The 16,052-nt window shown below is 30.1% G+C and overlaps 1 protein-coding gene across 1 annotated transcript in view; it reads right to left on the reverse strand.

Moving 5' to 3' along the window:
• Positions 1 to 226: 226 nt before the first annotated feature.
• PKA-R2 (cAMP-dependent protein kinase type II regulatory subunit) overlaps positions 227 to 16,052 on the reverse strand; it is a 34,516-nt gene continuing 18,690 nt past the window's right edge. The window contains exons 3-9 of the mRNA XM_051209028.1: positions 13,722 to 13,852; positions 12,700 to 12,959; positions 10,396 to 10,502; positions 6,490 to 6,874; positions 3,654 to 3,705; positions 2,485 to 2,553; positions 227 to 1,751 (exon numbers count right to left, since the gene is read on the reverse strand). Of these exons, the coding sequence (XP_051074447.1) occupies positions 1,594 to 1,751; positions 2,485 to 2,553; positions 3,654 to 3,705; positions 6,490 to 6,795 (585 nt within the window). The 5' untranslated portion in view covers positions 6,796 to 6,874; positions 10,396 to 10,502; positions 12,700 to 12,959; positions 13,722 to 13,852 and the 3' untranslated portion in view covers positions 227 to 1,593. The remainder of the gene's footprint in view (positions 1,752 to 2,484; positions 2,554 to 3,653; positions 3,706 to 6,489; positions 6,875 to 10,395; positions 10,503 to 12,699; positions 12,960 to 13,721; positions 13,853 to 16,052) is intronic.

Raw genomic sequence — 16,052 nt, forward strand, 5'->3', positions numbered from 1 at the left:
GAATAATAGAGATGAAACTACTTGTATTGGATGTTTAGGCTTTCATATTAAAGCCAATATATTTTCTTAAATTGTATATATATATATATATATATATATATATATATATATATATATATATATATATATCTTTCCAAACACCAATTCTAAATACGTCACTTCAAACATTTCGGTATTTTCCAAATCAACAATCAAAAAGTATTTCTCTTTTATTGATGTGTAGTATGATAGAAATAAAGAAATCAATGAAGTCATAATCGATTGAAATTATCTGATTATTATTTCACTACAAACATGAAGGATTCTAATAATAAATAACACACAGCGAACATATATATCATTACTTAAAAAAAACAACTAAATAAAATAATAACTTTACCACAAATGATATAAAGTACCTTTTAGTTGGATTAGAAAATTTTCAACTATCAGCAAAATTTAGAACTGCATAAAATCTATTCATAGTTGTACATTTACAAATGAATAAACTATAAACACTCTAGAAGGCAAACATTGTTTCATAAAAGAAAAAGAGGTAGTACAAACATTACCATGCATACGCACACACACACACACACTAAACATGAATGATAGTTAGCATGGAAGAAAACAAAATAAGAGAAAGTTTACTTCAGGATCATAGTTGTATACGTATGTACCGTGGAAATAAATACCATGAATACTTATTCATTATTCAACAATAGTACATTATTTTACTATTGTTATTATTATTGTATTCATTTTATTAAAATATATAATCATAATGTCAACTCTAAATAAACAACAACAACAACCACTGTAAAGTGAATGATAATACAACTAAATTAATATGAACTATAAGCAGTAATAAATAATAATTGTCAATAAATATAATAATTTTTCATCTGTTATTATCTTCAATTTACTAAATAAATTTAAGTGTACAAGTAAAGTATTAACTGATTGAATGAAATGCAATGAAATTCTTTTCAATTCTTCTTTTTTCTTTTTTTCTTTTTATAAATGATCAATTATATTTATTATTTAATGGAGAAATTCTTTTTCTTCAATTAATTTTCACCATCTGTTTTATTTTTTCTTCACATCAATTCAAGTAAAAAAAAACCCAATCATCAATTAATTATTTACATTATACGAGAATTGATAAAGGTTATTAAATTATTAGGAAAATAATAATAGTAATAATAATGAAAAGATAATTAATCAAACTATTTTGTAAAGTGTATCATGGAATTTGTATGAAAGAAGTATATGATTATAAGTAGTATTTGAAGTAATTAGTTTAATATGCCTACAATATGATATTGTACGAATAATAATGATAATAATAAACATCAGTTTTTTTAAAAATACATTCGATAATTGAATGTATGTGAAAATAGTGAGAATAATCACGTTACAGATATTGTAAAAAGACAATGAAAACGTTAAACGTTTATATTCATGAAAGATACAGAAATTCATCAACAAAACATTGAGAATACGATCATTTACGTAAAACATCTATATGAAGAAATGAATGAGAACAGACAATTGTAGTTTGTTTTCATAATTCATTATAGTTGACATATTCGTATTTTCTTTTTTCTGAAATTACTGTTCGAATTCTACGAATTTTGCCAATGAAGGATTATTACGTATATCATCGGGTCCCAAAGTTTCAAGTAATTGAGTACGATAACGTCCCATTTCACGTTGCATAATTTCTATACATGGTCCCATAAGTCGTTCAAAACTTGATACATCCAGAACTAACAAAGGAAAGAAAGAGGATCTTGAGAGAATAACTCAAAAGATAAATATTTTGCAAATTCCATACACAACGAAACGAGCAGAGAGAAGATATGAAAACTGACATAAATTTTAATAAACTGACTGAGAACGGTAATATAGTATATTTCACATTCTAACATTTGTTAGTGCATTAATACCTACATTATATCGATGTTAAGTGATGTAGTTTGAAATTACTTTTTTTTAAAATCAGAGTTTGTAAGCATATACACTTGTGGGATCAAATGTTTTTAAGCATTATCAGTAGCCAACATGGCAATTAGAAGTTCAGCAAATAACACATACGTACACTAAGTTAAAATACATAAGCTTTAAATAATAGAATAGCTATTGATAATCATCCAACAGTTTACGCTCCACTAACTAGATTTATAAAAGAAATTGTTTGTCTAAATAAACTTTCGGGAACAGTTTTGACGCATTCAAATGGATGTTAGAGATTTATTAGTCATGTATCTCATTGTGAGGTGGACCTTGACAATTTTATTAGTTATGATTTGCTGAACATCGAATATGCCTAAAAATGTCTTTAGAAAAAAAAATACATCATACAACTAAATTACCATAAGAACATTCATTTATTGACTACTTGATAAAGCCTTGAAATTATAAACTTGTTAGACAGTAAAAATGTTTTTTCAGAATAATCAAAACATATATAGACCAACAAGACTTGAAATATTCACGGACCTGCAAGTTTAGTTCTACCAACAGCACGAGCTGATGCTTTCCTGGGTTCATGTAAAATTAACGCTAATTCTATTTGTAAAAGATAAAAAAAATATTATTTATTATAACCTTATCAGAAATTACATTAGTGAAGTCAAATATTTTAAAAAACTGATTCGTATAAACAAGTCTGTAGAGTCAAGTAAAGACTTCTCTGAAAGGAAAACTGTAGAATAATATAAATCACAAGCTGGTTATAAGCTTCAGAAAATAAAATTTGTCAAATTATTAGCATATTATGCATCTACTGTGAAGATACAATAAATTTGTCCGCACAAAGTCACACTATTTAACTAATATGAATTATAAATGAATCTGTAATGAATGAAAGTGTACCTTATCAATTCAATAAATAGAGACTAAATACCGAAAGCTTTCTGTCTAAAATACTATTGTTACAGTGAATCTTGGGACATTTTGTTATAAAGAGATCAAGTTATTTAGTTATTTATAAACACATGTAGGTTCATTTTTAAAGGATAATCACAATGACATCTCCTTAATTGATCTTTTCTCAAGACCATTTGGTGTTAGTTGATTGGTTGTGAAACGCATTTTGGATTATTTTGTTACGTGACTCAAGGTCATTCAGTGTTACAGTAAAAAGTTGTTCTTTTTTAAATATGACTTCTGTATGGAATATAAATTTATCCTCAGTTTCGTCTTCTCTATTCGCATGTAGATTGTTAACGTCGAATTGTTGTTGTGTGACGGGCATTCAGTCTATCACAACTCCCATTGATTGGATCCTATTAGAAAAATCCTCAGTCAATTGTAAATAAAATTTACTATAGGCTAACAGAAAAACCAATACCTTAATCATTAATGTAAATATCTAACGGAATATCAGCAAATTAACTAAGCTACATTTACACACCTATACATATATTTAAAAAACATACAGCTACGTCTCCGAAAAGAACCACGACATTTTTAGAATATAAACATGCATGATTAGTGATTAGCTGTATATTGTGATGCAAGTTATCACCAAATGTACTCTATAGATATAAGTGCTCAAACCTATTATATTGACGTTTTAATACATAACAAAAAATTATTCAGATTTTAAGAAAAGTACTAGAAAATGATCAACATTATATTGCAACATAATACAATAATGTACGTACCACCAAAATAATCATTTTTGTGCAGCTGTTTGAGTACGATTTCCTCTCCTTTCTATTTGTGAAAAAATTACATTATTAATGTAGTTAAACTCATTAAAAAAAGTAAAGACTCAGTAGGATTTTTTCCCACTGAAATAAAATTCTAACCTATTTGCATTTTTAGAAATATTTACTTATTTATTTAAACTTTTTTCAAAATAAGTAAACTATTTTTTATGATAAGAACAAATACTGAATCGCTAACAAATTGATTTTTTCCGTGTACTTCTTCATAAATAGAAGAAACAATTCACAAACGGTTTTATAAAAGATATTCGCATTGATTGTTATTTCTGAATATCAGTCTATAAATCTTAATGATTAATCTTGTATCAATCAGAATTCTCAGGTTTTCTGAAACAGTACCCTACAGAAACATATCGTATCATCATAAATGATGAATAAATGAAACTTTTGTTTTTTTTGTCACGTGAGGAAATAGTTACTTAAATCGCCAAATCACTTTTATTCAGCAGACAATTTAGATAGTCCTCTTGAGCAATGGTATACAATGCACCACCCTATCTAGCTGAGCTACAATTTCATTATAATTAACCAAATCAGTTTTCTACTGTAATTGTACATTGCTTAACAACCTTGTAACAGCAATGATACCACGTTTTATGAGTTTGCGAAAAAAAAACGCTTAATATGGGGTCTCATTTAACTTAGTATAGATAATTGAATGAGTGATATAGTAAAGGCTTGCTGTCAAACCTTCTATACAATAAGATCCGTCATTGAATTACCATAACTAAGTTAAGCATCAAATAAGTTTTGTGTATAGTTACCAATACTGACATATATGAGAACATGATATGAGATAAACTGGTATTATTTGTATCCTTACGAAAACTAATTTATTAGCTAACAGAAACACATTTAGTACAAAATAGGAAAGTTGTAAAATGACATTATGTACTAACAAAATGTAGCGAATATGTCTTTTCAAATACATTACTTATGGAAGTTTATCATTAAGATTCTGAGTGTATTTACACTCCTAAATTCATTAAAATATAGTATTGAAAAACTATTATTTTAACAATAATATAAAGATGAATTCAAATAAATGCTACATACATAATGCAACTAAAATCTGTGTTAAGAATAATTTTAAATTGTGCTAGATTTTGACAAGAAAACTCCCTACTGGTTTCCCTTTTTTTATAATCATATATGATGTGAAAGTCGTTTGTATTTCAACTAGTTGCTGGTATGTCATAGATCACAGCCAATGTTCAAGACAATACTCTCTTTTATAAATATGACAATGGTATCTGAAATTCATAGGATATTATACAATCACATTTAGTAGTTCTGAATTCAAGATCAAAAACAACTTTTAAAACAGATATATTATCATAAACAATCTAGTCAGTGCTTAATTTATCTGAATATATCAAGTCCAATATTTTTAGTGGTAATTACAAACTTCAAAACCAACTTTCTCGAGGTCGACATAACATTTAGATAAACACCATACGGATGAAAATTATACATATTTCCGCACTAAAAAAAATTGGTTAGTTATAAAATAAAATAGCCCACTTTTCAGCCTAATCATTAAACAGAACAAGTAGAAATCATTTTTTCTTTAATTAATCAAAACGATTTACAAACGTTGATTTTGTGCGATAAAACTGACGGCTAAATTAATACTGCATCAGTGTATTCTTTATCCAAGATAAAACACAGTTGAACTATGTTAATTATTGACTACTTTAGATAATCAATAATTATAATTTCCTACCTCAATAAAAGATAAACTACTGATGTTCTAAATATTGAAATTATACCAGTCGCCTAAATGAAGCTAAGAAGTAAAGAATAGTAGATTTTAATTATCTTAAACATTTTTTTGTCTAATATTTAGTTGTTTAACGAAAATATTGCTTTCCAATGAATTTATTTCCAAAGCTGTGCAATTAAATACATACATATTCTTTGTTAATAATGATAATGTAAAATATGTTCGTTAATAACAACAATCCTCCGAATGAATTAAAAAAGCACAAAAATCTGTTATTTTAGTCCAGAAACTAAAAAGAGAGTTTGTGACAGGTTGGAAAAAAGGGCATAGCGGTGGTTACAATGATAAATTATCACATGAACACGGGTTATTCAACGAAAAGAGACTTATCATTCTGAATCATTGGCAAGGTAAATAGAAACCAGGAAGAAAAGAGATAGTACATATTCATTTGACATTTTGTATTGGTGATCTCCTTGCTATATACATATAGAAAACTCATATTGTGTATGAAAATAAAATCCTTCTACATGCTCGTGACTTGTAATTTTTACAAACCACATCCTTTCTCCGTCACGTTGTTAAACCCGAATAGATTTATTTTCATGACGTTTCTCCGATATGGTTACTATTTCAAATTTATTTTATCATATCTACCGAACTTTAATAAGTTATTATGGGACATATCGTTAACTTTTTAACCTATAAATAATGGCGTCATTAGTATCTCAATAAGAATGGAACATTTTTGCATGACTATTTATTTCGTTAAAGCAATTGATAAGTTGTTATTATGAACAATCAAATAATAAAAATGGCGTTAAACATATGTCGCTAGTTATTAAAACTAGCTACATGTAGATGGTGTTAGAAGAAACAAATAATTTGTGTATTCTGAAAAAAAAATCAATCCATCAGAGAAAAAGTAAGATATGGTAATCGGAATATCGTACATTATAAAAAACTTAATTCAGTGATATCACATAAAGGACAAATTATTAATATTGATAAACAAAATAAACAAATGATGAAAATATTTCTTACAGAATTCTTGGTAGAAATTACAACACATCCCTCCTCAATAAAGTACATTTCTTCTCCTGGTTCACCCTCTTGAATAATGCACGTCCCATCTTCATAGGTATGACTCCCAAGTGCATCCGCCAAATTAGTACGTTCGTATGCACTTAAACTCCCTAAAAGCGGAACTGAAGATAGCAAGTTCTCATAAAGTTGACGTTTTAAAAATGCCTGTCGCAAAACTATATGTTGGAACGTTGTTCGATCCAAAGCCCACAATACACCATCTGTTTTCGCTATAATGGTAGCCGCTCGAGGAGTGTTATACATAAGTGCTAATTCTCCAAAGGAACCCGATCCAGCGTAACTTCCTACTATATTCCCATTTATGATTATATCATAGTCCCCACTAAAATGGAAACAAACCAGTTTGTCCCTTATGAGCAAACAAAGTACTTTAATGTACATATTTTCTCATACATATCTAACAAAACCACAAATAGAAATAGTCTCTTTTACAAACAAATAATTTAGTCGCAGAAACACTATCACTAACAACATATCAACACAATTAAAAAAACATGGTGAAGCTTTACCTATACAGATTAGTAATCTAATTAACGAGAAAACATGATAATATCTAGTTACGATAAATGAATATATGAATATATTTAATTAATTATAAGCTAAGTTGACAACTATATTAGTTTACAGAACTGATAATGTTCAGTGAATTCGGAGACATAACACATCAAAACTTTGTTAAAAGAATTAGTAATCAATTTCTAAAGAAGATACAAATGAAAATTTTTTCTGTTATTTGTGGTTACATATAAACGGTGCCTTAAAACACTTTTATACGGTTAGATCAAAGGCATAGAGAATTAAATTATAACTATGAATATTGTAACTGGCATTATTTGGTGTATTACATTGCGGGTAGCATAGTGTAACATTAGTAAAACCTTAGTTCCACAGGAGAATTTATCTGATAGTGAATCCTACTATTACACAACAGAAAAATGCAAACCAACGTAAATGAATTACTACTATAATTCATTCCAAAAGCTCAGCTATAACACTAACAAATTATTTTGAGTTTAAATAAAGGACAAATATTGTAGCAGAATATCAGCTAAATTTATCTAAGACGTTTTTTGATATAATGTACACGTATGCTTGTTTCATTCTTAGTGATTAATACTATGGTTTTACGTTGTAAGCAGCTGGGAAAAATCCAAGATAAAATAAGTACACTGCTTAAAATATTTGTTCTTTCCTTATTCACGTTTATAAATAAGAAAGAATTTATCGAAATATTTGTGAGTTGATAATGCACTAAAGCTATTACTATTATTAATGCAATGAGTTAAGATAAATACACAAATCAGTTCGAAAAAAATATTCGGGGGAAAATGTATGAATTTAACAAGAACTGTGATCTATCTACAAGTATCTCAGTTGAATAACTCTACTTTTCAGCACAGGTTCGCATAATTTATTTAACTAAAAGTTATTTCAAGAATGAACTGATAATGATTAAAAGGTTTTATACTTATTGAGAGACATGAAAATCCTTAGTTCAATCTGTCATGACCGTTGTTGCTACCTTGACGTGGTGGTCGGGCTTGCCTATCGTAATGAACCAATCGAGCTATACTAGCTGGAACAATCGTTCCTCAATGTCTTATTATGCCAGACAGATCAGTTGAAGAGCGATAAGACTAAAAGCAGCAAATCAAGGTCTGAGGGCGAAGTCCTACTGCCGACTGTACAGAGGTGTGATGGAAGTAAAGTGTTTCCTTCAGACAACCAGCATAACAGCGATGCTGCCTTCCCACAAGGAGGGGTCGGGTTAGAAAACGTCGACCCTAAAAATGCACACCTCGCTTTATCTCACGGATATCCGTCTCCGGAGGTAATGTCTCAACAAGTTCAGAGCTAACACGAAAATTACCCACAAAAAGGTCGTGGGTGACCGATTTCAAGAAGTTGTCCCTCGAGCACTGCGGTCACGCTCTCAGGTCACTAGGACCACCTTTAATCCAATTTCTTTTTCAGGTACCTCCAGAAAAACCCTTCCACGGTGGGCAACCGGGACGTGATAACCGCCCTCATACCTAAAACAGCACTAAAGATAACTATTCAATCTGTGGATTTCATACTGTTCAATTCTTTTTGGTTTCACTAAATGTCTGGTTAAATAGAGTTTGTGATGTAAACTAACTCGAATCGATAAATTCTTGCTCTTCATTTACGTATTCAAATCGTTTAGAAACTTGATCCCATAAGTCTTATATATTATTGTGGATGAACTCCAAGTTAATCCCATTGTATTCTACCAATTGCATATATAGAATATTCTTAAACAATTAAGTAATCTAATCTAAGAAACATATACATTTTGATACAGTTCAAAATATGTACACTGATAATAGATTATATCTTATTAAGTAAGATTTACAGAAATATATACACATCAAATTAATACACATTAATTGAATCAGTCCGTTATAAACATTCATAAGACAAAAAAAAAGTATATTTTATAAACAACCAACAACGTTTTTATACAGTACACATTATAAATTAAAATTAATGAGTTTAATTTAGACATTTTTCACCTCATTTTTATTAATATTCGATCTGAACAATGATAATTATAAATTTCATTGTGAAGTTATTTCATTTTATAAATAGGATAGTACATAATGAAACGGTTAACAGCAACAACTTTCCTCAGCCAGTTTCTAATTACACTAAACTTTGATCGAAAGTATTGAAATTTCTCTTCATAAATGTAATGATATTCAATTTTAATAGGTTGTATTACCTATGTGTACGATTATGAAGTCAGCACTTAACGTAAATGTTCAACTGATACCCCCACTAAAGCCTAGCAAACATTATTTATGTTCAGAAATCTAAACTTAACGACATCGCACAATTAATAATAAGTAGGAAATTACAGGATGGTTTTAGTTTCGTTCAGTAGAATCGTACTGATCTTATGAACTGATAAAATAAACTATACAGCATATTATTTTTCATTATTTATTCTCTACATTTGACAAATACTATGCTGTTATATTACCTAGCACCTTGAAAACTATCGGCTGTGTCGGTACTGATCTTTTATATTTATTATAAACATGATTAAGAATAGTTATTTAAGATCTTCAAAATAACTAAAAGGTGTTATTTTATCAAGTACAAACCATTCGTTACACATGCAACTTTGTCCATGTCTATCATTAAAGAAAACAGGACTAATGACCACTTGGATCTATCCTCAAACAATTCAAAATCTTTAATAATGCCTTATATTAAGTAATGATAAAGCTATAAAATAAGAGCGAACACAAAACCATGGTGTTTGAAGATAGTTCTTCTATCTCTTTAGAAAATTTTAATTTTATTTGCATTTTTGTATAATTATATGTGTCTTCTAAAGTGGTACGTGAATGACAAGAGAAACTTGTTGCAATATCCCTCTTACATTTGTTAACTTAAATTTCATTTTGATTACCATTCCATTTCAAAGGTAATAAAGTTATTCTAAAGAATTTCACTTATCCAGTAGGTTATTTCATATAACAAGCTTAGATACCCAAATTCCTTTCAAAACTGAAATTTCATTATTTACTCTTAATATTAATAAACTTTCAAGTTAGACAACTAATTCGTTCGGAAAAACAATAAATATTGGAATATACAACCTTATGGTAGTGTTATATTATTGTCAGTTACATCCAACTAATAACTCGTTACAGCATAGACATTTGAAGATTTCTCATTGCTTAATAAACAATTTAATTATAAGAAATTAACAGTAAAACAATCTAGCCCATTTATCCTATATATATATTATTTTCTACTCCTTAAATTCTATTTATATTTCCAGCGTCTTAGCTCATTTAATACACTCACCTTTCAATTACATAAAAATAATCACCATCTTCACCTTGATTTATAATTACTTGACCTTTAGTCACAGGTGTTTCTTTTATCGCATCGATTACTCTTCTCAGTTGAATCTATTTGTTAAATATAAAGTGAGGAAAGAAAAAAATAATTAACAATGAGGATAAACAAAAAAGGATAATCTTATAAGATAACAGGTGAAAAACTTTAATTTTTATAGATGAAAAGATGTATCAGAAGTTAGTAGATCATTAATTTATCCATAGGAAAACTAATTTGAAACATTTAAACCGGTTTGTTGTAAAAATTATGTTCAGCAGTATTTTGTATGAAAAATTGATATTAATTGTGGTAATAGTGAAATCCTTAAACAATTTTCTTCTGAATAAAGATTAAAATTAGAAACCAAGTAGTATAACAGTCTTAGGCTTTTAGATTCCTTTTGGTCCTTTCAGAAACTACTAGTGACTACTTAATGGAAGGTGACATGTTATACAGATGTATAAAAAAAATGAAATTCCAAACTAATCAGTGACTGTATAAAACCAACACATAGATAATGGTTGTCATTTCACTCTAACCCAATGAATATACCAAAGCCAAAGACGACACTTTGTTGCTTTGATTGTAAATTAAATATGATTTTGAATTTGTTATATCCTAACGAAGAATACATGAATGGTAATTGCTAGTAAATTTGGACTGTGGGCGGCAGTAGAATTCAGGCTGAGTGTTTCTGCCTATTAAGGAGGAAATCAGAGAATTTTACAATATAAACCCAAAAATGGTTTTAAAAACCTTTTAAAGAATTCGTGGTTAGCCATGATGAAGTCAACAAATTGGAAGACTAGGATAGCTGTAATGTTCAGTAAAAAATAAAAAATTCATTTTCAAACAAGAGACGTTTTGCTCAACCTTAGTTTTATTTCCACAAATGAATAACTTTAAATCACATAATTCTTGCTTTGATCTCCTTTTCTTAAACATATTTTTTTCATCTTCATTTTCTAAAAAGCCAATTATGTGAAACATAGATTACTGCTAACAAGCATTTAAACGCTATGTCAAGTATGTTTCCGCTCCAATTACTTAGAAAGCTATTAAAAATTAGTGGTTTCTAATATAGTACATTTTTGACTTGTCCAAACTAATAAACATCAATTAGTGTGAGTTCATCATCAAATATACTGTTTATAATTCCGGCTATAAGAAGTATAAAAATATTTGTAGGGATGTTATACAGACTACATACGTGTTATGCTCAACCATATACATGTTGTCAAGCTAACCTAAAAAAAATCCTGCTATATATATATTTATATACGAAGTATTTATCAAATATAATAAATTATTGTGAGTAGAATACAGTCTTGATTAAAGGTGAATAAGTGATAATAGTCATGAGCCTAAGTTGATTTTTTCCATAATTAGTCAAATGCAGAAGAAAGGTAAGAAATATTAAGTTTCGAATATGATTGTTAACTATACCTAGAGCCCCCCAGGACTACTGTCGGTCCTGACAACGAATAAATGACGATGGTTGAGAGTAGGGTTAGTAACCCCATTACTTAAAATAAACCTAGCTTTAAAAACGCTGGCCAGAAAAAATCATTTACACCAGTCAAACTCTGCCCTGTGAGTTAAAGGGTTTTCACGTAGAACAGTTATGACGCCTAATCATAAAAGCCAAGGTTCTTCTGAAGTCGCGGAGCCAATGCCCCTTCTAATAGATAGAGCACCAATTATTATGGGTAAATGAAATGTTTGGAAAACGCGAGAAACTAAAAGGTTCATTCAAATAGCGGCGGATATATGATGCAACTTGGCTCGCCTTGAAATAGGTGGAACACACTGAACACAATCTGGACAGAAAAAACCAACTTCAGGAGAGTTGTCATTGTATTCTGAAGACGAAGAATAAAGTTCTTGTTCTACGCAAAGCATTTCACTGATACTCTCCAAAGAAGCATGGAGAAAGCACTTATAAGACAAGAATCTCACCTTAGCATTCTTTAAAGCCAAAAATATGAAAGGATTACAATGAATATCATCCAGGGCTACGCTTCCACTTACAATAGCAGCGAAAATGGTGGAGAACAGTTTCGTGGCAGGCAGTAGTTCATGTCAGAAAAACACTCAGGAAAACACCTGACTATTCTGATGGAGGATCTAGATGCCAAAGTCGGCATGGACAACACTGGATATGAATGCACCAAGGGGTGACACAGGCTGGGAGAAAGAAGCGAGAATATTGTGTGTCTGGCAGTTCTGTAAGCTTTAAACAATAATGTCATAGGCGGCAGCACTTACCCTCACAAAGGCTGCCTACTCTTACTTCCGATTGTCAATTGGATTATGGTGACCCCCACACTTTAGGAGAAGCAGAAAATACAGAAGAGACACTTTAGACACAGCAGCGTGACTTCGTCTTTGCAGATAGCTTAACCGTGTTATAGCGTACGTAGCCACACATACATACAAAGAATTCAAGTGTAGCAGCGGCTTCAGGAGCATTAGGGTTCAGCATATACAACAGTCGGGACCAACCAAATCACATTTGATGGTGAACTCTGAAAGAGATGGAACCCTTTATGTAATTGGGCAGTACCAGTGATAAACAAACAGTACCTGATGCAGCTATGATGGTATAAACCAATATAACAAGGACAATATTTGTACAAAAGAATAATATATGAAACTCAAAAGAACTGTCAGCCAACACCAAATTTAGAATTCTCAAAATTAACGTTAAAATAGTTTTATTGCAGAGGTCTAAAATTCGAAGGACTATCATCACTGTTATCATAAAAATACAGGTACTCATTAATAGCTGTTTACACAAGGTACTCCAGATTTATTGGCCAAAGATCACCAGTGGTAACATACTGTTGTAGAAAAAAAGCAGCTACCAGTTGACGAGGAAATCGGGAACAGACGATGGAAATGGATAGAACATACTATGCGCGAACCACGCAAGTGCATCTTAAGGCGAGTTACAACTTAGAATCTTCAAGGCATACCAGAGAATACAAAGTGCCGACAACCTGAGGCAGACATTAATGCCATAAATAGCACTTGACTTCCAGACGAATACTTTAATAATGTTTGGAAATACTCACTGTGCCACTTCAAATATTAAAACAATTTTTCTTTATGAGTTTAACTCGAGATTAACTATGTGGATGCATCAGAATAATTGTTTTCATGTTTGCTGTACAACAATTAGAAAGTTGAGAAATCCTACTGTTAGCAATTCATCTCACTGAAAATCAGCATTGTCATAAAAGCTTAACCAAAAATTGGATTGCACGAACAAACTTCCCATAACTCACCTCATCCAATGAACGAAAAATGAAAATTGGTTTAACGACTGATGCTAAACGAAGTTTTTGTGCTACAGACTTTGGATGAACAACAGGTTCCAAATCAGTTATTGTGGCTGGATTAAAACTTTCAGCTGCCACTAAAAAGTGGGAAAAATCAGGATGAATAGGTTACTTATCAACTAAATTCACAGTATATTGTTAGTGAACCTCGTTCAAAACAAAACAGATAACTAGGTAAAACAATCTGAAACGGTATCGGTCAAATGCATCAAATTCTTGATGACTTCGATAATCTTAAAGTAATATCAAACTATGTAAAAAATCATAAATTTTCTAAATTCCTTTGACGCTAAAATAGTTAATTGGTTCCGATTTGACTAGAAGAATATACTTTAAGTTTGATACAACGACAAAATCGACAACAGAACGACGTTCTATTGTAGTATCCTTAAAAGTACATATGGAGATGGACATATATTATATAAATACATAGTGATATCATTGATAATCTGACATATTAATCCTTTGGATTTTAAACAAACATTTTAAAACATAGTCTCAGAAACCAAAATACTTGACTAATAACTCATCCTTACTTTATTATTCCCGATTTCATTTTCTTTGGATGACATAGTTCCAGATATAATCCGGATAAATACATGACTCAAGGTTTAATATAAGTATACATACCAATCTTGGCAGAATAATAATGAGTATTAGAAAAGTATAATAATTACGTATCAGCTAACGAAAGCTACTAGAAAAATAAAAGTCACATTTTCATTTACGCAAAATACAGATCCATACAATAGAAATAGAACAAAGGTAACGAGATCGAAGGTACTGAGTTCGAGTCCCGCATGCGGGATCGTGAATGCACAATGCTGAATCCTATACTAGGACAAAACGGCAGTCCAGTGCTTCCAGGTTTCCAATGGTGGTCTGAAAATTATCAGTTGGAGATTTATCTCAATTAAAAGTCGACAATCTCCACAACCCTGTACTGATAACTTCAACATCATTGTAGCATGTTTAAATTCAGCCGTGTTACTTTAAACAAATTGCTAACAAGTTCAAAAGCACACTTTTGGCAACGAGTAAAACTAAAGTAGGTGTTCATTTTGCAAAAAGCCCAATATAAATTGAAATAACACTTGGTATTATTTCACTAACTTTGACAATAGTTGATAATAAAAAAACATGACTTTATACAGCCCATTTTAACGTATTACTTAATTGTAATACCTTTTTTCCTCCAAGAAACACTAGATCATTATTACTAAAAGTGGAGTTTACGACTATTATTTAATTGAAAGTCAGCTTTAGTTAAAGAGATGGAATCAACTTAGAAGTTATTGAAAACTAGACAACACTGAAGTTATTTTGCCTGTGTTGAGGACTCCTTCGAAATATGTTCTCCTAACAAAACAAAATCCTTAAAGCCTTAGATTGAGCATATTATTCGTAGACTATTGAATACGATTTCAGTTGTTCACACTAACGACTTCAGTCGATTCGAGATAATGCACAAAAGATCACTAATAAATCTATTCATATTTATCTCAATCCGATATTATTAAAATTCACAAGTTACAGGTGTTTCATGGAACTAATGAAAATTCAAGTGAATTTCAACAGTTCTGAAGTCAATATTATTCAATGATGAAGAAGAATGCTTACGTAAATATATCTTTATATATTTAGCTGATTGACGAGTCGTATTTTAGGTAATTTACTACTAAAACAGCATCATTTTGAAGTAAATGAAATTACGAATAAAATGATGTCACCGTATAATTAATAATATATGAAAAAAACTTAAATTATAACTACTAACTGCTACGTTTTTCTATTTGATCTCACCAAAGACCTAAGGGAAATCAATTCATGATAAATTTATATTTACTTTTGGAGTGACTTAAAAAGTTATTTTATCCTATGACAGTGATTTACATTTATAACTACTGATGTAATTGATTACAAGACGAAAAAAATTTTCAAGTCATTTATATTTTCAGTATGGGGATTTGTGGAGATTGTAGAAATTCCACGGTTGAATTCAAGAGTCAATATGAGCTAAACCACCATCGAAAACCTGGCAGCACTGAATGGCCACTTCGTCCTAGTATGGGACTCCTCAGCAGTGCGCACACATGATCTCTTAACCTCTAGACCAATGAATCAGCATCCAAATTTATCAATATGTAACTTCATTTTTATTTCCGTGAATACTTCTGTCGGGGAATATTATATCAGTTGAATAATAATGATAGCAATATTACAGTTTTATTTCAATGAACAATTTGAAAGTTTAGTGCTAAAAAGTGGTCCAGTAAG

Source organism: Schistosoma haematobium, chromosome 1 (assembly GCF_000699445.3).
Source record: "Schistosoma haematobium chromosome 1, whole genome shotgun sequence".
Classification (NCBI taxonomy): domain Eukaryota; kingdom Metazoa; phylum Platyhelminthes; class Trematoda; order Strigeidida; family Schistosomatidae; genus Schistosoma; species Schistosoma haematobium.